At 45.9% G+C, this 27191-nt stretch overlaps 2 protein-coding genes and 1 long non-coding RNA gene across 3 annotated transcripts; 2 read left to right on the forward strand and 1 right to left on the reverse strand.

The window, feature by feature from the left end:
• Nucleotides 1–2118: 2118 nt before the first annotated feature.
• On the forward strand, nt 2119–2771 carry LOC146423990 (uncharacterized). Its single transcript, XR_014847190.1, has 2 exons — nt 2119–2313; nt 2485–2771. It is a non-coding gene; the product is annotated as an uncharacterized LOC146423990 (long non-coding RNA).
• Nucleotides 2727–11724, reverse strand: POLR2I (RNA polymerase II subunit I). Its single transcript, XM_085044177.1, has 6 exons — nt 11574–11724; nt 9224–9278; nt 7895–7968; nt 7069–7143; nt 5070–5121; nt 2727–2844 (listed from the first exon to the last, which is right to left on the reverse strand). The coding sequence occupies exons 1-6, from the start codon at nt 11630–11632 to the stop codon at nt 2782–2784; spliced, it is 378 nt and encodes a 125-aa protein (XP_084900303.1). The 5' UTR covers nt 11633–11724; the 3' UTR covers nt 2727–2781.
• Nucleotides 11725–11984: 260 nt separating this feature from the next.
• On the forward strand, nt 11985–25993 carry TBCB (tubulin folding cofactor B). Its single transcript, XM_085044040.1, has 6 exons — nt 11985–12290; nt 14985–15128; nt 18192–18288; nt 20412–20603; nt 23190–23262; nt 25623–25993. The coding sequence occupies exons 1-6, from the start codon at nt 12177–12179 to the stop codon at nt 25735–25737; spliced, it is 735 nt and encodes a 244-aa protein (XP_084900166.1). The 5' UTR covers nt 11985–12176; the 3' UTR covers nt 25738–25993.
• The last annotated feature ends 1198 nt before the right edge of the window (nt 25994–27191 follow it).

A 27191-nucleotide genomic window follows, 5' to 3' on the forward strand; every position in this document is an offset into this window, starting at 1 on the left:
CTAAAATTTTTGGGATTCTCCTTAAAATTCTGGGGATTTTCCTTTATTTTTTGGGTGTTTCCCGTTAATTTTAGGGAATTTCCTTTCGATTTTGGGGTTTTCTCATTAATTTCGAGGGATTCTCCTAAATTTTGGGGTTTCCCAATTATTTTGGGAATTCCCCTTTAAATTTTAGGGAATTTCCTTTCATCTTTCTTTGGAGTTTCCCCATTAATTTTAGGATTTTCCCATTAATTTTGGGATTTTCCCATTAATTTTGGGATTTTCCCATTAATTTGGGATTTTCCCCATCAACTTTTAGGGGAAATTTTCCCTCAATTTTTGGGATTTCTCCTTTAATTTTGGGGTTCAGGGGTTGTTTAGGGTCACTTTAGGGTCATTTTTGGGCTCCCAGCCTAGTTTTGGGGTTATTTTTGGGGTCCCTGAAGGTCCATCCAGGTCACTTTTGGGGTCTCAGGGGTCATTTTGGGGTCACTTTTGGGGTCAGAGCTCCAAGCTTGGTCCCTTTTGAGTCTCGATGTCACTTTTGCGGTCACTTTGGGGTCATTTTTGGGCTCCCAGTTTAGTTTTGGGGTGACTTTGGGGTCATTTCTGGGGTCCCAGCCTGGTTTTGGGGTCACTTTTGGAGTCTCAAGGAGTTCAAGGATCCATCCAGGACACTTTTTGGGTGGCAGGGTTTATTTTGGGGTCACTTTACGGTCATTTCTGGGGTCCCAGCCTGGCTTTGGGGTCATTTTTGGGGTCTCAAGGAGACCAAGGATCCATCCAGGTCACTTTTGGGGTCTCAGTCACTTTGGGGTCATTTTTGGGGTCCCAGCCTGGTTTTGGGGTCATTTTTGGGGTCCCAGAGGTCCTGAAGATCCATCCAGGTCACTTTTGGGGTCTCAGGGATCACTTTGGGGTCACTTTTGGGGTCTCAAAGCTCCAGTCTTGGTCACTTTTGGGGTCATTTATGGGGTCTTTTTTGGCTCTCAGCCTTGTTTTGGGGTCACTTTTGGGTCACTTTGGGGTCATTTTGGGGCTCCCAGTTTGGTTTTGGGGTCTCAAGGAGTCCAAGGATCCATCCAGGTCACTTTTGGGGTCTCAGAATTCATTTTGGGGTCACTTTTGGGGTCACTTTGGGGTCTCAAAGCTCAAATCTTGGTCACTTTTGGGCCTCGAGGTCAATTTGGGGTCACTTTTGGGGTCCCAGCCTGGCTTTGGGGTCATTTTTGGGGTCTCATGGAGTCCAAGGATCCATCCAGGCCACTTTTGGGGTCCCAGGGGTCATTTTGGGGTCACTTTTGGGGCCGTTTTTGGGGTCACTTTTGCAATCACTCCTGGAGTCATTTTTGGGGTCTCGGCTTGGTTTTGGGGTCACTTTTGGGCTTATTTTTGGGCTCCCAGCCTGGTTTTGGGGTCAATTTTGGGGTCTCAAGGAGTCCAAGGATCCATCCAGGTCACTTTTGGCGTCTCAGAGGTCATTTTGGGGTCATTTTTGGGGTCTCAGGGCTCCAATCTTGGTCACTTCTGGGGTTATTTTTGGGCTCCCAGCCTGGTTTGGGGTCATTTTTGGGGTCACTTTTGGGGTCACAGCCGGGCTTTGGGGTCATTTTTTGGGTCTCAAGGAGTCCAAGGATCCATCCAGGTAGTTTTGGGGTCTCAGGGGTCATTTTGGGGTCATTTTTGGGGTCGTTTTTGGGGTCACTTCTGCAATCACTCGAGTAATTTTTGGGCTCCCAGCCTGGTTTTGGGGTCACTTTAGGGTCACTTTTGGGGTCCCAGCCGGGTTTTGGGGTCATTTTTGGGGTCCCAGAGTTCCTGAAGGTCCATCCAGGTCACTTTTGGGATCCCAGAGGTCATTTTGGGGTCACTTTTGGGGTCTCAAAACTCCAGTCTTGGTCACTTTCGGGATTATTTATGGGGTTATTTTTAGGGTCCCAGCCTGGGTTTGGGGTCATTTTTGGGGTCACCTTGGGGTCCCAGTTTGGTTTTGGGGTCTCAAGGAGTCCAAGGATCCATCCAGGTCACTTTTGGGGTCTCAGAGGTCATTTTGGGGTCACTTTTGGAGTTACTTTTGGGGTCACTTTTGGGGTCACTTCTGCAATCACTCGCCATTTTCAGGCTCTCAACCTGGTTTTGGGGTCATTTTTTGGGGTCACTTTGGGGTCATTTTTGGGCTCCCAGCCTGGTTTTGGGGTCATTTTTCGGGTCTCAAGGAGTCCAAGGATCCATCCAGGTCACTTTTGGGGTCTCAGAGGTCATTTTGGGGTCACTTTTGGGGTCATTTTTGGGGTCTCAGGGCTCGAATCTTCGTCACTTTTGGGTCTCGGGGTCACTTTTGGGGTCACTTTTAGGGTCACTTTTGGGCTTCCATCCTGGTTTTGGGGTCATTTTTGGGATCCCAGAGTTCCTGAAGATCCATCCAGGTCACTTTTGGGGCCTCAGAGGTCATTTTGAGGTCACTTTTGGGGTCTCAAAACTCCAGTCTTGGTCACTTTTCAGGTCATTTATGGGGTCATTTTTGGGCTCCCAGCCTGGTTTTGGGGTCACTTTTGGGGTCACTTTTGGGGTCCCAGCCTGGCTTTGGGGTAATTTTTCGGGTCTCAAGGAATCCAAGGATCCATCCAGGTCACTTTTGGGGTCACAGGGTTTATTCTGGGGTCATTTTTGGGGTCACTTTTGGGGTCCCAGCCTGGTTTTGGGGTCATTTTTGGGGTCTCAAGGAATCCAAGGATCCATCCAGGTCACTTTTGGGGTCTCAGGGTTTATTTTGGGGTCACTTTTGGGGTCACTTTGGGGTCACTCAGTCCAGCGATGGCCGCAGTGAGGAGCTGTGCACACGTAGTAAAGCCTCATGGCGTCCTGTGGGATTTGGGAGAAATTTAGGGAATTTTGGGGTAAAATTCCAGGAATTTTCCCAGGAAGGATACTTAAGGGGAATTTTGGGAATTTTTGGAGTTTTTTGAAAATTTTTGGGGGTTTTTGGGGGGTTTTTTGGGGTTTTTTTTAGGATTTTTGGGGCATTTTTGGGAAGATTCTCAGGTGGATTCCTGTGGGATTTAGGGGAAATTTAGGGAATTTTGGGAATTCTGGGGTGAAAATCCCGGATTTTCCCATGGGGAATATCTGGATAGGATTTTGGGAATTTTTGGGATTTTTTGTGGATTTTTTGGGGGTATTTGTGGGTTTTTTGGGGTTTTTTTTAGGATTTTTGGGGCATTTTTGGGAAGATTCCCAGGCGAATTCATGTGGGATTTAGGGGAAATTTAGGGAATTTTGGGAATTCTCAGGTGAAATCCCAGGAATTTTCCGAGGAAAAATACTTGGAGGGAATTTGGGGAATTTTTGGGATTTTTTTGAAAATTTTTGGGGTTTTTTGGGGGGTTTTTGGGGGTTTTTTTTAGGATTTTTGGGGCATTTTTTGGGAGATTCCCAGGAGGATTCATGTGGGATTTAGGGGAAATTTAGGGAATTTTAGGAATTCTGGGGTGAAATTCCAGGACTTTTCCCATGGGGAATATCTGGATAGGATTTTGGGGTATTTTTTTTTTTTTGTGGATTTTTTGGGGGTATTTGTGGGTTTTTTGGGGTTTTTTTTAGGATTTTTGGGGCATTTTTGGGAAGATTCCCAGGCGAATTCATGTGGGATTTAGGGGAAATTTAGGGAATTTTGGGAATTCTCAGGTGAAATCCCAGGAATTTTCCGAGGAAGAATACTTGGAGGGAATTTTGGGAATTTTTGGAGTTTTTTGAAAATTTTTGGGGGGTTTTTGGGGTTTTTTTTAGGATTTTTGGGGCATTTTTGGGAAGATTCTCAGGCGAATTCCTGTGGGATTTAGGGGAAATTTAGGGAATTTTGGGAATTTCCAGAATGAAATCCCAGGAGTTTTCCCAGGAAGAATACTTGGGGGGAATTTTGGGAATTTTTGGGATTTTTTTGAGAATTTTTTGGGGGGTTTTTTGGGGTTTTTTTTAGGATTTTTGGGGCATTTTTGGGAAGATTCTCAGGCGAATTCATGTGGGATTTAGGGGAAATTTAGGGAATTTTGGGAATTCTGGGGTGAAAATCCAGGACTTTTCCCAGGGGAATATCTGGATAGGATTTTGGGGTATTTTTGGGATTTTTTGTGGATTTTTTGTGGGTTTTTTGGAGATTTTTGGGGATTTTTTAGGATTTTTGGGGCATTTTTGGGAAGATTCCCAGAAGGATTCCTGTGGGATTTAGGAGAAATTTAAGGAATTTTGGGAATTTTTGGGGTGAAATTCCAGGAATTTTCCCATGGGGAATCCTTGGATGGAATTTGGGGAATTTTTTGGGATTTTTTTGAGGATTTTTTTGGGTTTTTTGGGGGATTTTTGATTTTTTTTTTTGAGATTTGGAAGGATTTTTTGGGGATTCTTAAGATGAATTCCTGTGGGATTTGGGGAGAATTTTAGGGAATTTTGGGAATTCTGGGGTGAAATCCCAGGAATTTTCCCATGGGGAATCTCTGGGGTGGATTTGGGGAATTTTTTGGGATATTTTGGGGATTTTTTTGGGGTTTTTTGGGGGCTTTTTCAGGGGTTTTCTGGGACTTCTGGGGTTTTTTTGGAGAGTTTTTTTGGGGTTTTTTTAGGGTTTTTGGGGTTTTTTAGAGTTTTTGGGATTTTTAAATGGGGTGAATTATGGGGTTTTCTATTGGGATTTTTTGGGGCTTTTTCAGGGTTTTTTTGGGGATTTTGGGGTTTTTTTGGGGGTTTTTTGGGATTTTGGGGGAGTTTGGGGATTTTGAGATTTTTTTTTGGGGCTTTTGGGATGGATTTTTAGGATTTTGGGGCTTTGGGATTGGATTTTTTGAGGTTTGGGATTTTGGGGTTTTTGGGGTTTTAGGATTTTTTTGAGGGTTTGGGATTTTTTGACCATTTTTTGGGGAGTCTTAGGATTTTTTTGGGATTTTTTTTTTATTTTTGGGATTTTTTAAATTGGCTTTTCATTTTTTTGGGATTTTTTTTTTGGGATATTTTTGGGAACTTCTTGGGGGATTTTTTTGGGATTTTTCTGGGGATTTTTGGGGGATATTTTTGGGGTTTTTTTTGGGTTTTCTCACCTCAGCCCTGGCGCTGTGGGACTGGAAGAACACTGCTTCCTTATGGCCACACCTGGGGGGAAAAAAACCCCAAAATTACCCCAAAATCACCCCAAAATCTCCCGAAATTCCTCCCAAAATTACCCCAAAATATCCCCAAATTTATCCCAAAATTACCCCAAATTCCTCCCAAAATATCCCCAAATTGCTCCCAACATCACCGCAAAATATCCCCAAAATCCTCCCAAAATTACCCCAAATTCCTCCCAAAATTACCCCAAAATATCCCCAAAATCTCCCCAAATTCCTCCCAAAATATCCCCAAATTCCTCCCAAAATCTCCCCAAATTCCTCCCAAAATCTCCCCAAATTCCTCCCAAAATTACCTCAAAATCACCCCAAAATATCCCCAAATTTATCCCAAAATATCCCCAAATTCCTCCCAAAATATCCCCAAATTTATCCCAAAATTACCCCAAAATATCCCCAAATTCCTCCCAAAATTACCCCAAAATCACCCCAAATTCCTCCCAAAATTACCCCAAAATCACCCCAAAATGTCCCCAAATTCCTCCCAAAATATCCCCAAATTCCTCCCAAAATTACCCCAAAATGTCCCCAAATTCCTCCCAAAATTACCCCAAAATCACCCCAAAATATCCCCAAGTTTATCCCAAAATTACCCCAAAGTCACCCCAAAATCTCCCCAAATTCCTCCCAAAATTACCTCAAAATCACCCCAAAGTATCCCCAAATTTATCCCAAAATTACCCCAAATTCCTCCCAAAATATCCCCAAATTGCTCCCAAAATTACTCCAAAATATCCCCAAATTCCTCCCAATATTACCCCAAAATATCCCCAAAATCTCCCCAAATTCCTCCCAAAATCTCCCCAAATTCCTCCCAAAATATCCCCAAATTCCTCCCAAAATCTCCCCAAATTCCTCCCAAAATTTCCACCAAATTTCTTACAGAATTCCCCCAAAATCCCCACAAATTTCTCCCAAATTCCCCCAAAATTCTTCCCAGAATTCCCCCAAACTTCTCCCAAAATCCCAAATTTCTCCCCAAAATATCCCCAAATCCTCCCCAATGAGATTCCCAAAAATACCCAAAATTCTCCCAAATTTCTCCCCAAAATTCTCCCCAAATCCCAAAAGTTTGCCCTCAAATTTATCCAAAATTCCCCCAAATTTCTCCCAAAATTCTCCCCAACCCCCCCAAATTGCCACCAAAATTCCCAGAAATTTCTCTAAAACTTTACCCCAAATCCCCCAAAATTGTCCTCAAATTTATCATAAATTCTCCTAAATTTTTCCCAAATTTCCCCCAAAATTTCCCCCAAAATTACCCTCAAACTTGTCCCAAATCCCCAAAATTCCCCCAAATGTCTCCCATAATTCTCCCCAAATCCCCCAAAATTGACACCAAAATTCCCAAAAATTTCTAATTTTCCCCCCAAATCCCCCAAAATTGCCCTCAAATTTATCCCAAATTCTCCCAAGTTTCTCCCAAATTTTTCCCAAAAATTTCTCCTAATTTTCCCCCAAATCCCAAAAAAATGTCCTCAAATTTATCCCAAATTCTCCCAAATTTCTCCTAAAATTTTCCCAAAATTTCTCCCAAAATTTCCCTAAATTTCTCCCATAACTTCCCTCAAATCCCCCAAAATTGCCATGAAAATTCCCAAAAATTTCTCCTAAATTTCTCCCCAAATTGTCCTCAAATTTATCCCAAATCCCCCAAAATTGCCACCAAAATTCCCAAAAATTGCTCCTAAATTTCTCCCCAAATCCCCCAAAATTCCCCCAAATTTATCCCAAATCCTCCCAAATTTCTCCCAAAAATTCCCCCAAATTTATCCCAAATCCTCCCAAATTTCTCCCAAAATTCTCCCAAATTTATCCCAAATCCTCCCAAATTTCTCCCAAAAATTCCCCCAAAATTTCTCCCAAAATTCCCCCAAATTTCTCCCAAAATTTCTCCCAAAAATCCCAAATTTTGGGGTCAAATCCTGACTTCTGGCAGGGATGATCTTCAGTCCGAGGCAGAGTTGGGTCTTGGGAAACATCAGCGATGATCTGGGTGAGTTCACTGCAGGGAAATCCCAAAAATTCCCAAAATTTTCACCAAAAATTCCCAAAATTTTCACCAAAAATTCCCAAAAGAATTCCCAAAAAATTCCCCAAAAAATCATTACCCAATGAGATCGTTTTGGGGATATTTTGTGAAAATTTTGAGAATATTTTGAGGATATTTCGAGAATATTTTGGAAATAGTTTGGGAATATTTTAAAGTATTTTGAGGATATTTTGAGGATATTTTGAGAATATTTTGAGAATATTTTGAGAATATTTTGAGAATATTTTGAGAATATTTTGGGGACATTTTGAGAATATTTTGAGGATATTTTGGGGACATTTTGGAGATATTTTGAAAATATTTTGAGGACATTTTGGAGACACTTTGAGAATATTTTGAGGATATTTTGGAAATACTTTGATGATATTTTGGGTATATTTTGAGAATATTTTGGAGATATTTTGAAAATATTTTGGGGATATTTTGGGGACATTTTGGGAACATTTTGGGCATATTTTAGGAATATTTTGAGGATATTTTCAGGATATTTTGGGAACGTTTTGGGGATATTTTAGGAATATTTTGGGAACGTTTTGGAAATATTTTGGGGATATTTTGGGAACATTTTGGGAATATTTTGGGGATATTTCGGGGATATTTTGGGAACATTTTGGGGATATTTTGGGAACATTTTGAGGATATTTTGGGGATATTTTGGGAACATTTCAGGAACATTTTGGGAACATTTAGGAACATTTCTCACTCGACTTCGTGGGTGATTTTGTTGACGTAGATGCAGCTGTTGTCAGCTTCCTGCTGGTAATCACAGTTCCTGCACTGGAGAGACTGGAGTGAACTGGGAGGGACTGGGAGGGACTGGGGGGAACTGGGAGGGACTGGGAGGGTATTGGGAGGGACTGGGAGGGACTGGGAGGGACTGGGAGGGAACTGGGAGGGACTGGGAGGGAACTGGGAGGGACTGGGAGGGGATTTGGGACAAACTGGGAGAGACTGGGAGGGAACTGGGAGGGACTAGAAGGGGATGTGGAGGGACTGAGAGGCACTGGGAGGGACTGGGATAAACTGGGAGGGACTGGGGAGGGACTGGGATTAACTGGGACAGACTGGGGAGGACTGGGACAAACTGGGATGGACTGGGGAGGACTGGGACAAACTGGGATGGACTGGGAGCAACTGAAAAGGGGATTTGGATGGACTGGGATTAACTGGGATGGACTGGGACAAACTGGGATGGACTGGGAGCAACTGAAAAGGGGATTTGGATGGACTGGGATTAACTGGGATGGACTGGGATTAACTGGGATGGACTGGGATTAACTGGGACAAACTGGGATGGATCCCAGCCCCCAACTGGTCCCAGTCCCAAACTGGTCCCAATCCCAAACTGGTCCCATTCCCCAACTGGTCTCATTCCCAGTCCCAAACTGGTCCCAGTGTCAATCTGGGATCATTCCCAGTCCCAAACTGGGATGTTCCCATTCCCCAACTGGTCCCATTCCCAGTCCCAAACTGGTCCCAGTCCCAAACCAGTCCAATTCCCAGTCCCCAACTGGTCCCAGTGCCAAACTGGGATCATTCCCACTCCCAAACTGGGATGTTCCCAGTCCCAAATTGGTCCCATTCCCAGTCCCAAACTGGTCCCAGTCCCAAACTGGTCTCATTCCCAGTCCCAAACTGGTCCCATTCCCAGTCCCAAACTGGTCCCAATCCCAAACTGGTCCCACTTCCAGTCCCAAACTGGTCCCAGTCCCAAACCAGTCCCATTCCCAGTCCCAAACTGGTCCCAATTCCAAACTGGTCTCACTCCCAGTCCCAAACTGGTCCCAGTCCCAAACTGGTCTGATTCCCAGTCCCAAACTGGTCTCACTCCCAGTCCCAAACTGGTCCCATTCCCAGTCCCAAACTGGTCTCACTCCCAGTCCCACACTAGGATCATTCCCAGTCCCCAACTGGTCCCAGTCCCAAACTGGGATGGTTCCCATTCCCAAACTGGTCCCATTCCCATTCCCAAACTGGTCCCATTCCCAGTCCCCAAACTGGTCTCATTCCCAGTTCAGGCTGCAGCACTCACGGCGTAGAGCAGAATGCGATTCTCCTTGTCCTCCTTGGGGTACAGCATGTTGTTACTGGGAGAACAAACTGGGAGTTACTGGGAGCCGCTGGGAGGGCAATTCCCAGCTCTTCCTGGAATTTCCAGCTGTTTTCTGGGAATTTCCAGCTGTTTCCTGGTGGTTTTTGGGCTTTTTCCGGGTTTTTCCCAGGTGTTTCCAGGTGTTTTTCCCTCACAATTCCCAGTATTTTCCCCTCATAATTCCCAATACTTTTCCCCTCACAATTCCCAGTATTTTCCCCTACAATTCCCAGCATTTTCCTCATAATTCCCAATGTTTTACCCTCACAATTCCCGCTGTTTTTTCCCTCACAATTCCAAGCATTTTCCCCTCACAATTCCCAGTAAATTTCCCTCACAATTCCGAATATTTTTCCCCTCACAATTCCCACTGTTTTCCCTCACAATTCCCGATCTTTTCCCCTCAGAATTCCCAATATTTTTCCCCTCAGAATTCCCAGTATTTTTCCCCTCAGAATTCCCAGTATTTTTCTCTCATAATTCCCAATATTTTCCCTCACAATTCCCAATGTTTTCACCTCACAATTCCCACTGTGTTCCCTCACAATTCCCGATCTTTTCCCCTCAGAATTCCCAATATTTTTCCCCTCAGAATTCCCAGTATTTTTTCCCTACAATTCCCAGTATTTTTCTCTCATAATTCCCAATATTTTCCCTCACAATTCCCAGTGTTTTCCCCTCACCATTCCTGGTGTTTCCCTCACAATTCCCAGCGTTTTCCCCTCACAATTCCCACTGTTTTCCCCTCACAATTCCCACTGTTTTTTCCCTCACAATTCCCACTGTTTTCCCTCACAATTCACAATATTTTCCTCTCACACTTCCCAGTAATTTCCCCTCACAATTCCCAGCATTTTTCTCTCACAACTCCCAGCGTTTTTCCCTCACAATTCCCAATATTTCCCCTCATAATTCCCAATACTTTTCCCCTCACAATTCCCAGTATTTTCCCCTCAGAATTCCCAGTATTTTCCCCTACAATTCCCAATATTTTTCCCCTCACAATTCCCAGTGTTTTCCCCTCATCATTCTCGGGTTTTTTTTCCCCCAACATTCCTGGTGTTTCCCTCATCATTCCTGGCATTTTTCCCTCACAATTCCCAATGTTTTTCCCCTCAGAATTCCAAGTATTTTTCCCTTCACCATTCCTGGTGTTTCCCTCATCATTCCCGATAATTTTCCCTCACAATTCCCAGTAATTTCCCCACAGGATTCCCAAAGTTTTCTTCTCCCAATTTCCAGTATTTTCCCCTCACAATTCCCAATGTTTTCCCCTCACCATTCCTGGTATTTTCCCCCCAACATTCCCAATATTTTTCCTCCCACCATTCCCAGTATTTTCCCTCACAATTCCCAATATTTTTCCCTCAGAATTCCCAGCATTTTTCCCTCACAATTCCCAATATTTTTCCCCTCAGAATTTCCAATATTTTTCCCTCACAATTCCCAATGATTTTGCCTCACCATTCCCAGTATTTTTCCCTTCACCATTCCCAATGTTCCCCTCACAATTCCCAGCATTTTCCCTCACAATTCCCAATATTTTTCCCTCACAATTCCCAATGTTTTCCCCTCACAATTCCCAATGTTTCCCCTCACCATTCTCAATATCTTTTCCCTCACGATTCCCAATGTTTTCCACTCATAATTCCCGTTATTTTCCCCTCACCATTCCCAATGTTGTCCTCTCACCATTCGCAGCATTTTTTCCCTAAAAATTTTGAGTGTTTCTTCTCACCATTCCCGATAATTTTCCCACACGATTCCCACTGTTTCCCCTCACAATTCCCAATGTTTTCCCCTCACCATTCCCGTTATTTTCCTCTCACAATTCCCAGTAATTTCTCCAGCCGATTCCCAGTTTTCCCTTCACCATTTCCCACATCTTTCCCCTCACAATTCCCAGTAATTTTCCCTCACCATTCCCAGCATCTTTTCCCTCACAAGTCCCAATGTTTTCCCCTCACAATTCCCGATAATTTTCCCACACGATTCCCAGTGTTTTCCCCTCACGATTTTCCTTCACCATTCCCGTTATTTTCCCCTCACAACTCCCAGTATTTCTCCCTCACAATTCCCAATGTTTTCCCCTCACTATTCCCGCTGTTCTCCCACAGCATTCCCGCTATTTCTCCCCTCACGATTCCCGCCATTCCCGGCTCTATCCCAGCCACCCCCTCACTCTCCCGCTCCATCCCCACCGCATTCCCGCTTCTTCCCCCCAAATCCCCGCCGTTTTCCCCCCAAATCGCCGCCCTTTCCCCGCCGTTTTCCCGCCGCTCTCCCTCACCATTCCTGACAAAACCGGATCCCCACAAAGCCAGGCTCGTAGGCGCCATCGCCCTCCATGGCTCTGACGTCACTCCCCGCCCACCTCCTCTACATCTCATTGGTCAAACCACCCGTCAATATCCCATCTCGCCTTCCCATTGGTCACACCACCTTAGCCCCGCCCACTATGATTTATTATTGGCCCAGCCTGATTGCTCCGCCCCTTTATTATCGCTATTGGTGAATTCTCCCTTTGACACGCCTCCTCCCTCTTCCTATTGGCTGAACCTCTCCTTGCCCCTCCTCCCGCTCAACCCGTCCCTTCTCCCTGCCTATTGGTCCAACCCCCTTTCGCCCCGCCCTTCTCCCTCCCTATTGGCCAGCCTCCCCCACGTGCCCCTTTCCGCGCGCTCTGATTGGCCGCGCCCTCAGGGGCCCCGGCTGTGGCGGCCCGTGAAGGTTCCAGAAGCGGCGCAGCTGCCGGAGGGTGCGGAGCTCCCTGAGGGCCTCGCGAGGCTCCGGTTCGGCGCTACCGGCAAGGCCCAGAACCGGTTCGGGAGAACCGGAGGCTCCCTGAGGGCCTCGGGGAGCTCCGGCTGGGCGTTCCGGCGGCACCGGAGCCATGAACGGCGGCGGAGCGGCGGCCGGCCCGGTGTGGCTGGCGGTGAGCAGCTCGCTGAACGCTTTCCGGGCCTGTAAGAGATTCTCGCCGGCGCTGACCATCGCCGAGCTGAAGGTAACGGGGAGGGAGCGGGGAGGGGATGGGGAACCCGAAATTCCGCTTAGGGAACCCGAAATACCGGTTAGGGATCCCGAATTGGGGAGCGAAACCCCAAATCCCCAACCGGGAACCCCAAATTCGGGATGGGGAAGCTCAAATTTGGGATCGGGAAGCTCAAATTGGGGAGCGAAACCCCAAACTGGGGAGCGAAACCCCAAATTGGGAGTTCTGAATCCCAAACTGGGAATCCCAAACCGGCAATGCCCAGCGGGATAACGGGAATGGGAGTGAGAACCCCAAAATCGGGATAGAAAACCCTAAATCCCAATTAGCGACCCCAAAATCGGGACCGGGAACCCCAAATCCCAGTTAGGGAACCCCAAATCCCAATTAGGAATTCTAAAATCTCAATTAGGGACCCCAAATCCCAATTAGGGAACTCCAAAATCCCAGTTAGGGACCCCAAATCCCAATTAGGAATTCTAAAATCCCAATTAGAGACCCCAGTTCCCAGTTAGGGACCCCAATCCCAATTAGGGACCCCAAATCCCGAACCGGGACCCCCAAATTCAGCACTGGAGATTCCAAATCCCAAACTGGGAACCCCAAATCCCAATTAGCAAACCCAAACTGGGATTCCCAAATCCCAAACTGGGACCCCCAAATCCCAGTTAGGGACCCCAAATCCCAGTTAGGGAACCCCAAATCCTAATTAGGAATTCTAAAATCTCAATTAGGGACCCCAAATCCCAATTAGGGAACTCCAAAATCCCAAATGGGAACCCCAAATCCCAATTAGGGACCCCAAAATCCCAGTTAGGGAACCCCAAATACCAGTTAGGGAACTCCAAAATCCAAATTAGGCACCCCAAATTCGGGACAGAAAACCCCAAATCCCACTTAGGGACCCCAAATCCCAGTTAGGGAACTCGAAATCCCAACTAGGGACCCCAAAATCCCACTTAGGGACCCCAAATCCCCAAATGGAAACCCCAAAATCCCAGTTAGGGAACTCCAAAATCCCGATTTAGGACCCCAAAATCCCAATTAGGGACCCCAAATCCCAATTAGGAACCCCTAAATCCCAATTAGGGACCCCAAATTTGGGACCAAAACCCCAAATCCCGAACCGGGAACCCCAAATTCGGGACTGGAGACCCCAAATCCTAATTAGGAACCCCAAATTTGGGACCAAAACCCCAACTGAGAACCCCAAATTCAGGACTGGAGACTCCAAATCCCAAACTGGGAACCCCAAATCCCAATTAGCAATCCCAAACTGGGAACCCCAAATCCCAAACTGGGACCCCCAAATCCCAGTTAGGGACCCCCAAATCCCAGTAAGGGAACCCCAAAATCCCAGTTAGGGACCCCAAATCCCAATTAGGAATTCTAAAATCCCAATTAGGGACCCCAAATCCCAAATGGGAACCCCAAAATCGCAGTTAGGGACCCCAAATCCCAATTAGGGACCCTTAATCCCAGTTAGGGACCCACAATTTGGGACCAAAACCCCAAATCCCGAACTGGGAACCCAAAATTTGGGACTGGGGACCCCAAATCCTAATTAGGGACCCCAAATCCCACTTAGGGACCCCAGACCCCAAACTGGGACCCCAAACTGGGATCCCCAAATCCCAAACTGGGACCCCTGCGACTCTCCAGTATCCCCATTTCCCCATTCCCAGTTCAGACTGGGAGTTACTGGTTGGCTCTCCATGAATGTCCCCAGTCTGTCACCCTTCCAGTGCTCCCAGTATGCCCAGTTTCCATTCCCAGTGCAAACTGGAGTTGGTGGTCAGCTCCCCATGAATGTCCTCAGTGTCCCCAGCATTCCCAGTATCCCCAGTATCCCCAGTATCCATTCCCAGTGCAAACTGGAGCTGGTGGTCGGCTCTCCATGAATGTCCCCAGTGTCCCCCAATGTCCCAGTGCTCCCAGTAACCCCAGTTTGGTGTCCCCAGTGCAAGCTGGAGTTAGTGGTCGGCTCTCCATGAATGTCCCCAGTGTCTCCAATGTCCCCAGTGTCCCCCAGTGCTCCCAGTAAGCCCAGTTTGGTGTCCCCAGTGCAAACTGGAGCTGGTGGTTTGCTCTCCATGAATGTCCCCAATGTCCCCAGTCTGTCACCCCTCCCAGTGCTCCCTGTATCCCCATTTCCCATTCCCAGTGCAAACTGGAGTTAGTGGTTGGCTCTCCATGAATGTCCCCAATGTCCCCCAGTGCTCCCAGTATCCCCAGTAACCCCAGTATCCCCATTCCCAGTGCAAACTGGAGCTGGTGGTTGGCTCTCCATGAATGTCCCCAATGTCCCCAGTGTCCCCAGTTCCCATTCCCAGTGCAAACTGGAGTTAGTGGTTGGCTCTCCATGAATGTCCCCAATGTCCCCCAGTGCTCCCAGTATCCCCAGTAACCCCAGTATCCCCATTCCCAGTGCAAACTGGAGCTGGTGGTTGGCTCTCCATGAATGTCCCCAATGTCCCCAATGTCCCCAGTATCCCCAGTAACCCCAGTATCCCTGTCCCCAGTGCAAACTGGAGTTGGTGGTTGGCTCTCCATGAATGTCCCCAATGTCCCCAATGTCCCCAGTATCCCCAGTAACCCCAGTATCCATTCCCAGTGCAAATTGGAGTTGGTGGTCGGCTCTCCATGAATGTCCCCAGTGTCCCCAATGTCCCCAGTATCCCCAGTAACCCCAGTATCCATTCCCAGTGCAAACTGGAGTTAGTGGTCGGCTCTCCCGCCTCCTGCATGGAGCTGTCGCTGTTTGGGGCAGAAGATGAACCTCTGGGAGAGCTGGACTGTGACGAGGCTCTGCTGGGATCCTATCCTGTCAGTGACGGCTGCAGGGTGCACGTGAGTGACACTGTCACCTTTGTCACCTGTGTGTCATCATTGTCACCTTCTGTGTCATCATTGTCACCTTCTGTGTCACTGTTGTTATCACTGTTATCATCATCACCTCCTTGCTGGGATCCTGTCCTGTCAGTGACGGCTGCAGGGTGCACGTGAGTGATGTTTGTCACCTGTGTGTCACCTCTGTGTCACCTGTGTCATCATTGTCACCTCCTGTGTCATCATTGTCATCATCGTTATCATTGTCACCTCCTTGCTGGGATCTTATCCTGTCACTGACGGCTGCAGGGTGCACGTGAGTGACACTGTCACCTGTGTGTCACCTCTGTGTCACCTGTGTGTCATCATTGTCACCTTCTGTGTCACCTCCTGTATCATCATTGTCATCATTGTTATCATTGTCACCTCCTTGCTGGGATCTTATCCTGTCAGTGACGGCTGCAGGGTGCACGTGAGTGACACTGTCACCTGTGTGTCACCTGTGTGTCACCTGTGTGTCATCATTGTCACCTTCTATGTCATCATTGTCACTTTCTGTGTTGTTATTGTCACTTTCTGTGTCATTGTTGTTACCATTGTTATCATTGTCACCTCCTTGCTGGGGTCCTACCTGGTCAGCGATGGCTGCAGGGTGCATGAGAGTGACATTTGTCATCTTTGTCACCTCCCTGTCACCTGTGTGTCACCTGTGTGTCACCTTTGTCACCTTCTGTGTTGTTATTATCACCTTCTGTGTCGTTATTGTTATCATTGTTGTCATTGTCACCTCCTTGCTGGGATCTTATCCCGTCAGCAACGGCTGCAGGGTGCACGTGAGTGACATTGTCATCTTTGTCACCTGTGTGTCACTTTGTGTCATCATTGTCACCTTTGTCATTTTCTGTGTCATTATTGTCACCTTTGTGTTGTTATTGTTACCTTTTGTGTCGTTATTGTCATCTCTTTGTCGTTATTGTTATCCTTGTCACCTCCTTGTTGGGATCCTATCCTGTCAGTGATGGCTGCAGGGTACACGAGAGTGACACTGTCATCTTTGTCACCTGTGTGTCATCATTGTCACCTTCTCTGTCGTTATTGTCATCATTGTCACCTTCTGTGTTGTTATTGTTATCATTGTCACCTCCTTGCTGGGATCCTACCCTGTCAGTGACGGCTGCAGGGTGCATGTGAGTGACATTTGTCATCTTTGTCACCTTCTGTGTCACCTGTGTGTCATCATTGTCACCTTCTGTGTCATTATTGTCTCCTCTCTGTCGTCATTGTTATCATTGTCACCTCCTTGCTGGGCTCCTATCCTGTCAGCGATGGCTGCAGGGTACATGAGAGCGACATTTGTCACCTTTGTCACCTTCCTGTCACCTCCTGTCACCTTCTGTGTCATCATTGTCATCTTCTGTGTCGTTATTGTCACCTCTGTGTCATTATTGTTATCATTGTCATCATTGTCACCTCCCTGTGTCACCTCCTTGCTGGGATCTTATCCTGTTAGCGATGGCTGCAGGGTGCATGTGAGTGACACTGTCACCTTTGTCACTTCCCTGTCACCTCTCTGTCACCTTCTGTGTCATTATTGTCACCTTCTGTGTCACCTGTGTGTCATCATTGTCATCTTCTGTGTCATTATTGTCACCTGTGTGTCGTTATTGTTATCACTGTTATCATTGTCACCTCCTTGCTGGGATCCTACCCGGTCAGTGACGGCTGCAGGGTGTATGTGAGTGACATTTGTCATCATTGTGTCACCTGTGTCACCTTTGTGTCATCTTTGTCACCTTCTGTGTCACCTGTGTGTCATCGTCACCTTCTGTGTCATTATTGTCACCTTCTGTGTCACCTGTGTGTCATCGTCACCTTCTGTGTCATTATTGTCACCTTCTGTGTCGTTATTGTTATCATTGTCACCTCCTTGCTGGGCTCCTACCCGGTCAGCGACGGCTGCAGGGTGTATGTGAGTGACATTTGTCATCATTGTGTCACTTGTGTCATCTTTGTCACCTTCTGTGTCACCTGTGTGTCACCATTGTCACCTTCTGTGTCGTTATTGTCATCTCTGTGTTGTTATTGTTATCACTGTTATCATCATCACCTCCTTGCTGGGATCCTGTCCTGTCAGTGACGGCTGCAGGGTGCATGTGAGTGACACTGGCATCATTGTCACCTGTGTCACTTTCTGTGTCACCTTTGTCACCTCCCTGTCAACATGTCACCTTCTGTGTCATCATTGTTATCATTGTCACCTCCCTGTGTCACCTCCTTGCTGGGATCTAATTCGGTCAGTGATGGCTGCAGGGTGCATGTGAGTGACGCTGTCACCTGTGTGTCACCTTCTGTGTCACCTGTGTCACCTTCCTGTCACCTGTGTGTCATTATTGTCACCTCCCTGTGTCATCTCTGTTCCCCCAGTGTCCCCAGTAATGTCCCCAATGTCCCCAACATCCCCAGTGTCCCCAATATCCCCATTAATTCCCAACATCCCCAATATCCCCGAAGCCCCCAATGTCCCCATTAATTCCCAATGTCCCCAGTGTCCCTGATGTCCCCAGTGTCCCCATTAATCCCCAATGTCCCCGATGTCCCTCATGTCCCCATTAATGTCCCCAATATCCCCATTAATTCCCAGTGTCCCCAATGTCCCTGATGTCCCCATTAATTCCAATGTCCCCAATGTCCCCAATATCCCCATTAATCCCCAACATCCCCAATGTCCATGATGTCCCCATTACTGTCCCTGATGTCCTCATTAATTCCCAGTGTCCCCAATGTCCCCATTAATTCCCAACATCCCCAATGTCCCTGATGTCCCCATTAATGTCTCCAATGTCCCCATTAATTCCCAACATCCCCAATGTCCCTGATGTCCCCATTAATGTCCCCAGTGTCCCTGTTAATTCTAAATGTCCCTAATATCCCCAATATCCCCATTAATCCCCAACATCCCCGATGTCCCCATTAATTCCCAACATCCCCAATGTCCCTGATGTCCCCATTAATGTCCCCAATGTCCCCGTTAATTCCCAGTGTCCCCAGTGTCCCCGTTAATGTCCCCTGTCCCGGTGTCCGCAGGTGACAGACCGCAGCGGGGCTCGCGCCGGGCAGTTTGAGGATCTCTCCCAGGTGCCAAAGTACGAGATGGACGACAGCGAGTATGACAAGAGGACAGGTGACACTGGGGACACTGGGGATGACACTGGGGGCGTTGGGGACGTTGGGAGGATTTGGGATCTTGGGGATGTTGAGGACATTAGGGACATCAGGGGTATCGGGGACGTTGGGGACGTTGGGGACATCAAGGGTATTGGGGATGTTGGGGACACTGGGGGTACTGGGGACACTGGGGACACTGGGGGTACTGGGGACACTGGGGACATCAGGGACACTGGGGATATTGGGGACGTTGGGGATGTTGGGGACATTGGGGTATTGGGGTTGTTGGGGACATCATTGGGACATTGGGGACGTTGGGGGGATTTGAGAGATTGGGGACATTGGGGGGCTTTGGGACACTGGGGACATCGGGGATGTTGGGGACATTAATGGGGACATTGGGGACATTGGGGAACAGGAATGGGATTAGGAATGGGAATGGATGTAGAACCAGGATTGGGAATAGGAATGGGAAAGGATTGGGAGCGGGATTGGGATTGGGATCAGGATTGGGATCGGGATCAGAATTGAAATGGAGATCAGGATCAAGAATAGGATCAGGATCAGAATTGGAATTGGCATTGGGATGAGGATCGGGATCAGGATTTGGATCAGAATTGGAATTGGGATTGGAATCTGGACTGGGATTGGAATCAGGATCAGAATTGGGATTGGGATCAGGATTGGGATGAGGATTGAGAATAGGAAAGAGATTGGGATTGGGATTAGGATTGGGATTGGGATCAGAATTGAAATGGAGATCGGGATCAGGAAGAGGATCGGGATCAGAACTGGAATTGGCATTGGGATCTGTATTGGGATCAGGATCTGAACTGGGATTGGGATTGGAATTGGGATCAGAATCGGAATCGGGAATGGGATCAGCACTGGGATTGGGATCAGGATCGGGATTGGGATCAGAATTGAAATGGAGATTGGGATCAGGAAGGAGGATTGGGATCAGAACTGGAATTGGCATTGGGATCTGCATTGGGATGAGGATCAGAACTGGGATTGGGATTGGAATTGGGATCAGAATCAGAATCGGGATTGGAATGTGGACTGGGATTGGGATCAGGATCAGGACCAGAATTGGATGAGGAATAGCAACGGGATTAGGATCAGAATTGGCATCGGGATTGGGATCAGGATCAGGATTGGGATCAGGATTGAGAATAGAATCGGGATTGGAATCAGGAACAGGAATGGGATCAGAATTGGGATCAAGATTGGGATTAGGACTGGAAATGGGACTGGGATTGAAACTGGGATCAAGACTGGGAACAGGATCAGGATTGGGATTGGGGTTAGGATTGGAATCAATATCAGGATCTGCAATAGGAACAGGATAGGGATTGGGATCAGGATTGGGATCAGGATTTAGGATCTGTTCTTACAGAGTCCATGAGCTCGTTCCTGCGGCAGCGCTGCTCGGATCGGGATTTGGGATCAGGATTTGGGGTTTAGGATCTCTCTGTGTTCCCAGAATCCATGCGCTCATTCCTGCAGCAGCGCTCGTGGGGTCGCTGGGATTGGGATCGGGATTTGGGATCAGGATTTGGGATCAGGATTTGGGGTTTATATTTCCAGAGTCCATGAGGTTGTTCCTGTGGCAGCGCTTGTGGGGTTGCTAGGATCGGGATTTGGGATCAGGATTTGGGATCAGGATTTGGGATTTAGGATCTGTATTTACAGAATCCATGAGGTCGTTCCTGCGGCAGCGCTCGTGGGGTCGCTGGGATCAGGATTTGGGATCGGGATTTGGGATCAGGATTTGGGATCAGGATTTAGGATTTCCCTGTTTACAGAATCCATGAGGTCGTTCCTGCGGCAGCACTCGTGGGGTCGCTGGGATCAGGATTTAGGATCAGGATTTGGGATCAGGATTTGGGGTTTATATTTCCAGAATCCATGAGGTCATTCCTGCGGCAGCGTTCCTGGGGTCGCTGGGATCGGGATCAGGATCAGGATTTGGGATCAGGATTTGGGATTTAGGATCTGTATTTCCAGAGTCCATGAGGTCGTTCCTGCGGCAGCGCTCGTGGGGTCGCTGGGATCGGGATCAGGATCAGGATTTGGGATCAGGATTTGGGATCAGGATCAGGATTTGGGATCAGGATTTGGGGTTTATGTTTACAGAGTCCATGAGGTCGTTCCTGCGGCAGCGTTCCTGGGGTCGCTGGGATCGGGATCGGGACGCGGAGCGCCAGGCGGAGCTGCAGCAGCGCAGAGCTCAGGAAGCTGCAGCGGCAGCAGAGCTCACTGTGGGGTCACGCTGCGAGGTCAGGCTGGCGGGGCAGCCACCAAGGAGAGCCACCATTGCCTATGTGGGTGAGTGACCCCAAAAAACCCCAAATCCACCCCAAAATCCCAGCACAGCCACCCAGGAGAGCCACCATAGCTTATGTGGGTGAGTGAGACCCCAAAAACCCCAAAATCCACCCCAAAATCCCAGCACAGCCACCAAGGAGAGCCACCATAGCTTATGTGGGTGAGTGAGACCCCAAAAACCCCAAAATCCACCCCAAAACCCCAGCACAGCCACCAAGGAGAGCTACCATTGCCTATGTGGGTGAGTCACCCCAAAATCCCTAAAATCCTCCCAAATATCCACCCCAAAATCCCAGCACAGCCACCAAGGAGAGCCACCATAGCCTATGTGGGTGAGTGAGACCCCAAAAAAATCCCAAAATCCACCCCAAAAAACCCCAAAATCCACCTTAAATTACCCAAAACCACACCAAAATCCCAAAAATCCCCACAAAATCCCCTCAAATCGACCCCAAATCTGCCCAGCTGGCAGCACAGCCCCCCAGGAGAGCCACCATGGCTTTTGTGGGTGAGTGGGACATGAAAAATCCCAAAAACCCCCAAAATCCTGAAAATCCACCCCAAAATCCCAGCACAGCTCCCCAGGAGAGTCACCATGGCTTTTGTGGGTGTGTGAGACATGAAAATCCACCCCAAAACCCCCGAAATCCCAAAAATCCACCCTAAAATCCCGAATATCCACCCCATAAACCCCAAAATCCGGAAAATCCACCCTAAAATCCTGAATATCCACCCCAAAAAGCCCCTAAACCGCCAAATCTAGACCAAAATCCCACAAAAACGACCCCAAATCAACCCCAAATCTGCCCAGCTGGCAGGACAGCCAACCAGGAGAGTCACCATCACCTTTGTGGGGGAGTGGGACCCCAAAATCCACCCCAAAAACCCCAAAATCCTGAAAATCCACACCAAAATCCGGAAAATCCACCCTAAAATCCTAAAAATCCACCCCAAAAAAACCCCTAAACCACCAAATCTAGACCAAAATCCCTCAAAAACAACCCCAAATCTGCCCAGGGTGGCAGGAGAGCAACCAGGAGAGTCACCATCGCTTTTGTGGGTGTGTGAGACCCCAAAATCCACCCCGAAATCCCAAAAATCCACCCCGAAATCCCAAAAATCCGCCCTAAAATCCCCAAAATCCACCCCAAAACCCCAAAAATCCATCCCAAAATCCTGAAAATTTACCCCAAAATCCTGAAAATCCATCCCAAAAACCCTAAAATCCACCCTAAAATCCCCAAAATCCACAAAAAATCCCAAATATCCACCTCAAAATCCCAAAAAACCACCCTAAAAAAACCCAAAATCCACCCCAAAAAACCTCAAATCCACCCCAAAACCCCAAAATCCACCCCGAAATCCCAAAACTCCACCCCAAAATCCCCCGAAAATCCACCCTAAAATCCCCAAAATCTACCAAAAATCCCAAATATCCACCTCAAAAAACCTCAAACCCACCCCAAAACCCCAAAAATCCACCCAAAAAACCCCAAAAATCCACCCTAAAATCCCCAAAAATCCAGCCTGAAATCCCCAAAATCCACCCTGAAATCCCCAAAATCCACCCCACAACCCCAAAAATCCACCCCAAAAAATCTCAAATCCACCCCAAAAACCTGAAAATCCGCCCCAAAACCCCAAAATCCACCCCAAAATCCACCAAAAATCCCAAATATCCACCTCAAAAAACCTCAAACCCATCCCAAAAATCCACCCTAAAACCCCCAAAATCCACCCAAAAAACCCCAAAAATCCACCCAAAAATCCACCCTGAAATCCCAAAAATCCTCCCCAAAATCCCAAAAAAACACCCTAAAAACCCTCAAAATCCACCCCCAAAACCACCCCAAATTCCCCAAATCCACCCCAAGTTTCCCAAATCCACCCCAAATTCCCCAAAATTCACCCCAAAATCCCCCCAAAAACACCCAAAATTCCCCTAAACCGGAAGAATTCCCATTTTTTTCCCCTCCCAAACTGAAATTCCTAATATTTTTTCTCTCTAACAATAAAATTCTCTTTTTTTTTTCTCCCTCTGGGAGTGAAATTCCCTTTTTTTTTTTTCCCTCCTGGGCTGAAATTTCCAATTTTTTTCCCTCCCAATGTGAAATTCCCATTTTTTTCCCTGTTTAGCTGAAATTCCCTTTTTTTTTTTTCCTCCCAACCTGAAATTCCTATTTTTTTTTCCTTCCTCATGATGAAATTCCCATTTTTCTTTCTTCTCTTCCCATTTTTTTCCTCTCCTGGGCCAAAATTCCTAATTTTTTTCTCTCCCACAATGAAATTCCTCAATTTTTTCCCTCCCAGTGTGAAATTCCCATTTTTTTTTTCCCTCTTGAGCTGAAATTCCCATTTTTTTTCCTCTTCTTTGGCTGAAATTCCTAATTTTTTCCTTCCCAGTGTGAAATTCCATTTTTTTTCCCCTCCTGACCTAAAATTCCTAAATTTTTTTCCCTCCCAGTGTGAAATTCCTAATTTTTTTCCCCTCCTGACCTAAAATTCCTAATTTTTTTTCCCTCCCACAATAAAATTCCCATTTTTTTTTCCTCTCCTGACCCAAAATTCCCATTTTTCCCCCCAAAGGTGAAACAGATTTCAAGGCAGGACTTTGGGTTGGAGTGAAATACGATGAACCTCTGGGGAAACACGACGGCAGGTCAGCTGGGGGTTTGGGATTTTGGGGAAATTTGGGAATTTAGGGGAATTTTAGGGAATTTTTGGGGGAATTTTAGGGAAATTTGGGTGAATTTTCGGGGATTTTTTGGGACTTTTTGGTGGATTATAGGGATTTTTGTGGAATTTTGGATGGGGAAATTTTTGGTGGATTATAGGGATTTTTGTGGAATTTTGGGTTTTGGGGAAATTTGGGGAGTTTTGGGGAATTTTTGGGAAATTCTCAGGGAATTTTGGGGATATTTTTGGGAATTTTCAGGGAATTTTTGGGGAATTTTGGGTGAATTTTGATGAATTTTTGGGGAATTGTGGGAAATTTTGTGGGAATTTGGGTGGATTTTGGGGAAATTTTGGGAAATTTTATGGGAATTTTGGGGAATTTTGGGGGGAATTTTAGGGAAATTTGGGTGAATTTTTGGGAATTTTTTGTGGTTTTTAGAGATTTTCTGGAGAATTTTGGGTGAATTTGGGGAAATTTTTGGGGAAGTTTGGGGAGTTGTTGGGAATTTTTGGGAAATTTTCAGGGAATTTTGGGGATATTTTTGGGAATTTTCAGGGAATTTTTGGGGAATTTTGGGAAATTTTTTGGGAAATTTGGGTGAATTTTGGGGAGTTTTAGGGAATTTTTAGGAATTTTGGAAAATTTTTGGTGAATTTTGGAGAATTTTTGGGGAAATTTTCAGGGAATTTTTTTTGAAATTTGGGGAATTAGAGAGAATTTTTGGGAAATTTGAGTGAATTTTTGGGGAATTTTGGGGAACTAGAGGGAAAATTTGGGAAATTTTGGGTGAATTTTAGAGAAATTTTTTTGAAATTTGGGGAATTTGAGTGAATTTTTGGGGAATTTTAGGTGAATTTTGGGGAATTTTTGGTGGATTTTTGGGGAATTTTTGGGGGAAATTTGGGTGAATTTTGGGGAAATTTTCAGGTAATATTGGGGAAATTTGGGTGAATTTGGGGGAATTTTGGGGGAACTTTAGGGAAATTTGGGTGAATTTTTGGGGATTTTTTGGGAATTTTTGGTGGATTTTAGGGATTTTTGGGGAATTTTGGGTGAATTTTGGGAAGTTTTTGGGGAAATTTGGGGAGTTTTTGGGAATTTTTGATAAGTTTTCAGGGAATTTTGGGGATATTTTTGGGAAATTTTGGGGATTTTTTTGGTGGATTTTACAGAATTTTGGGGAATTTAGGGACATTTTCAGGGAATTTTGGGTAATTTCGGGAAATTTGGGTGAATTTTGGGGAATTTTTGGGAAAATTTGGGTGAATTTTAGGGAATTTTGGGAATTTTTTTGGGAATTTTTTTGGAATTAGAATTTTTGGGGAATTTTGGGGAGTTTTTGGGAAATTTTGGGGAATTTTCAGGGAATTTTGGGAAATTTTTGGGGAAATTTGGGTGACTGGGGATTTTTTTTGGTGGATTTTACGGAATTTTGGGAATTTAGGGAAATTTCAGGGAATTTTGGGAATTTTGGGGAATTTTTGGGTCTTTCAGGAATTTCAGGGAATTTTTTGGGAAATTTGGGGAATTAGAATTTTTGGATAATTTGGGTGAATTTTTGGGGAATTTTGGGTAAATTTTAGGGAATATTTTTTTAATTTTGGGGGAATTTTGGGAGAATATTGGAAATTTTCAGGGAATTTGGGTGGATTTTGGGGAAATTTTTGGAAATTTTCAGGGGAAATTTTGGAGCTAATTTGGGGGATTTTGGTGACATTTGGGATAAATTTTGTGCCATTTTTGGTTAAATTTCCCTATTTTTCTCCCATTTCCCCCAAAATCATCTGTGGATTTTGGGGAATTTCGGGTGAATTTTGGGTGGAATTTTTGGGTGAATTTTGTGGCAATTTTTGTGACATTTGTGGGGAAATTTGGGTGAATTTTGGGGAATTTTTGTGAAATTTGTAGGGAATTTTTATGACGTTTATGGGGAATTTTGGGGGGAATTTCAAGAGGAATTTGGGGAAATTTTTGTGAAATTTGTTGAGAATTTGGGGTGGAATTTTGGGGAATTTATGGGAAATCTGGAGTGGAATTTTGGGGCTAATTTGGGGGATTTTTGTGAAATTTGTGGGGAATTTCTGGGGAATTTGGGGGAAATTTGTGGAAATTTCTTGGGACTTTCTGGGGAATTTGGGGTGAAATTTTGGGAGTTTTTGTGAAATTTGTTGGGAATTTGGAGTGAAATTTGAGGAAATTTTTGCGGAATTTGGAGGAAATCTTGGGAAATTCAGGGTGAAATTCCAGCTAAATCTTAATGACTAATTCCAATGATTTTTCCTCAAATTCAGGACAAATTTTAACCCATTTTTTGCCAAATTTTTAATATTTTCTCTCCTCAGCGTTGGCGGCCGGCGGTACTTCTCGTGCCCGCCCAAGTACGGCGCGTTTGTCAAACCCCAAACGGTCACTGCCGGCGATTTCCCCGAGGAGGACGATGGTCTGGAGGAGCTCTGAGCGGAAAATTCCCGAAAAATCCCAAAATTCCCAAAATTCTGAGACTTTCCCGCTTTTTTCCGGGAAGATCCGACCGGAAATCGATGTTTTTTCCCTCATTTTCGAGGTGGGAAAACCCCAAAAATTGTGAGTTTGGGGCCAAAAATTGCGATATGGGATCCAAAATTCCAGATTTGGACACAAAAATTAAAATTTGGGACCCAAAAATTGTGATTTTGGACCCAAAATTTCAGATTTGGACCCAAAAAATTGCAACTTGGACCCAAAAAATTTTGATTTTGGACCCAAAAATTGCAGTTGGGGAAATAAAAAATTTCGATTTTGGACCCAAAATTGTGATTTGGGAGCCAAAAATTGTGAGTTTTGGACCCAAAATTCCAGTTTTGGGAGCCAAAAATTGCAATTTGGAGCCAAAAATTGTGATTTTGGACCCAAAAAATTTTCAATTTTGGATCCAAAGTTGCAGTTTGAGACCCAAAATTGCAGTTTTGGATCCAAAAATTGCAATTTGAGACCCAAAAAATTTCAATTTTTGAATCAAAAATTGCGATTTGGGACCCAAAAATTCCAGTTTTGGACCCAAAAATTGTGATTTTATAGCCAAAAATTGAAATTTGGACCCAAAAATTGTGATTTTGGACCCAAAATTCTAGTTTTGGACCCAAAAACTGTGATTTTGGAGCTCAAAATTCCAGTTTTGGACCCAAAAATTGCAGTTTTCGATCCAAAAAATGTGATTTTGGACCCAAAAAATTTCAATTTTGGACCCAAAATTGCAGTTTGGGACACAAAAATTGTGATTTTGGACCCAAAAATTTGTGATTTTGGAGCCAAAAATTGTGAGTTTTGGATCCAAGAAATTGTAATTTGGGACCCAAAATTCCTGTTTTGGAGCCCAGAAAATGTCAATTTTGGACCCAAAAACTGCAATTTGGGATCCTAAATTGTGATTTTGGACCCAAAAATTGGGATTTTGGAGCTCAAAATTCCAGTTTTGGATCTAAAAATTTCAATTTTGGGCCCAAAAATTGTGATTTGAGATCCAAAAATCCCAATTTTGGCCCCAAACTTCCCCCCGAAACCCAAACAACCCGACTGAGGCACCGGAAGGGGCGTGGCTTAAGGGGGGGGCGTGGCTTGTGCTCTCAGCCAATCAGAAACCTCCAGGTTGAAAGCGTCCAATGGGGGTGCTGGGGGGCGGGGCTTCTCCAGGCCACGCCCACTCAACTTCCGGTGTGACCACGCCCATTTCCTGTCTGAAGATGTCATTTCCGACGTGACCACGCCCACTTCCGGCCAAAACGCATCACTTCCGGTGTGGCCACGCCCACTTCCGGCCACGCCCACCCCCAAAATGGCGTTTTAAGGTGAAAAACTTGCAGTTTGAGTTGTTCTTTCCTTGGGGAAAATGGCGGCGATTTTGACCAATCAGCGCGCGGGATTTGGGGTGAGGG

Source organism: Lichenostomus cassidix, unplaced genomic scaffold, assembly GCF_008360975.1.
Source record: "Lichenostomus cassidix isolate B80296 unplaced genomic scaffold, HeHo_3.0 HiC_scaffold_35, whole genome shotgun sequence".
NCBI lineage: Eukaryota > Metazoa > Chordata > Aves > Passeriformes > Meliphagidae > Lichenostomus > Lichenostomus cassidix.

Bases quoted from the DNA above. Each gene is read 5' to 3' on its own strand.
- TBCB (XM_085044040.1), top strand. From the start codon at position 12,177: ATGAACGGCGGCGGAGCGGCGGCCGGCCCGGTGTGGCTGGCGGTGAGC. The intron at 12,291-14,984 runs GTAACGGGGAGG...ATCCATTCCCAG, and splicing joins TGACCATCGCCGAGCTGAAG to TGCAAACTGGAGTTAGTGGT. The intron at 23,263-25,622 runs GTCAGCTGGGGG...TTCTCTCCTCAG, and splicing joins CTGGGGAAACACGACGGCAG to CGTTGGCGGCCGGCGGTACT.
- POLR2I (XM_085044177.1), bottom strand. From the start codon at position 11,632: ATGGAGGGCGATGGCGCCTACGAGCCTGGCTTTGTGGGGATCCGGTTT. The intron at 9,279-11,573 runs GTGAGGGAGAGC...TTGTTCTCCCAG, and splicing joins ATCCGGTTTTGTCAGGAATG to TAACAACATGCTGTACCCCA. The intron at 5,122-7,068 runs GTCAGGATTTGA...TTTTCCCCCCAG, and splicing joins GAAGATCATCCCTGCCAGAA to GTGTGGCCATAAGGAAGCAG.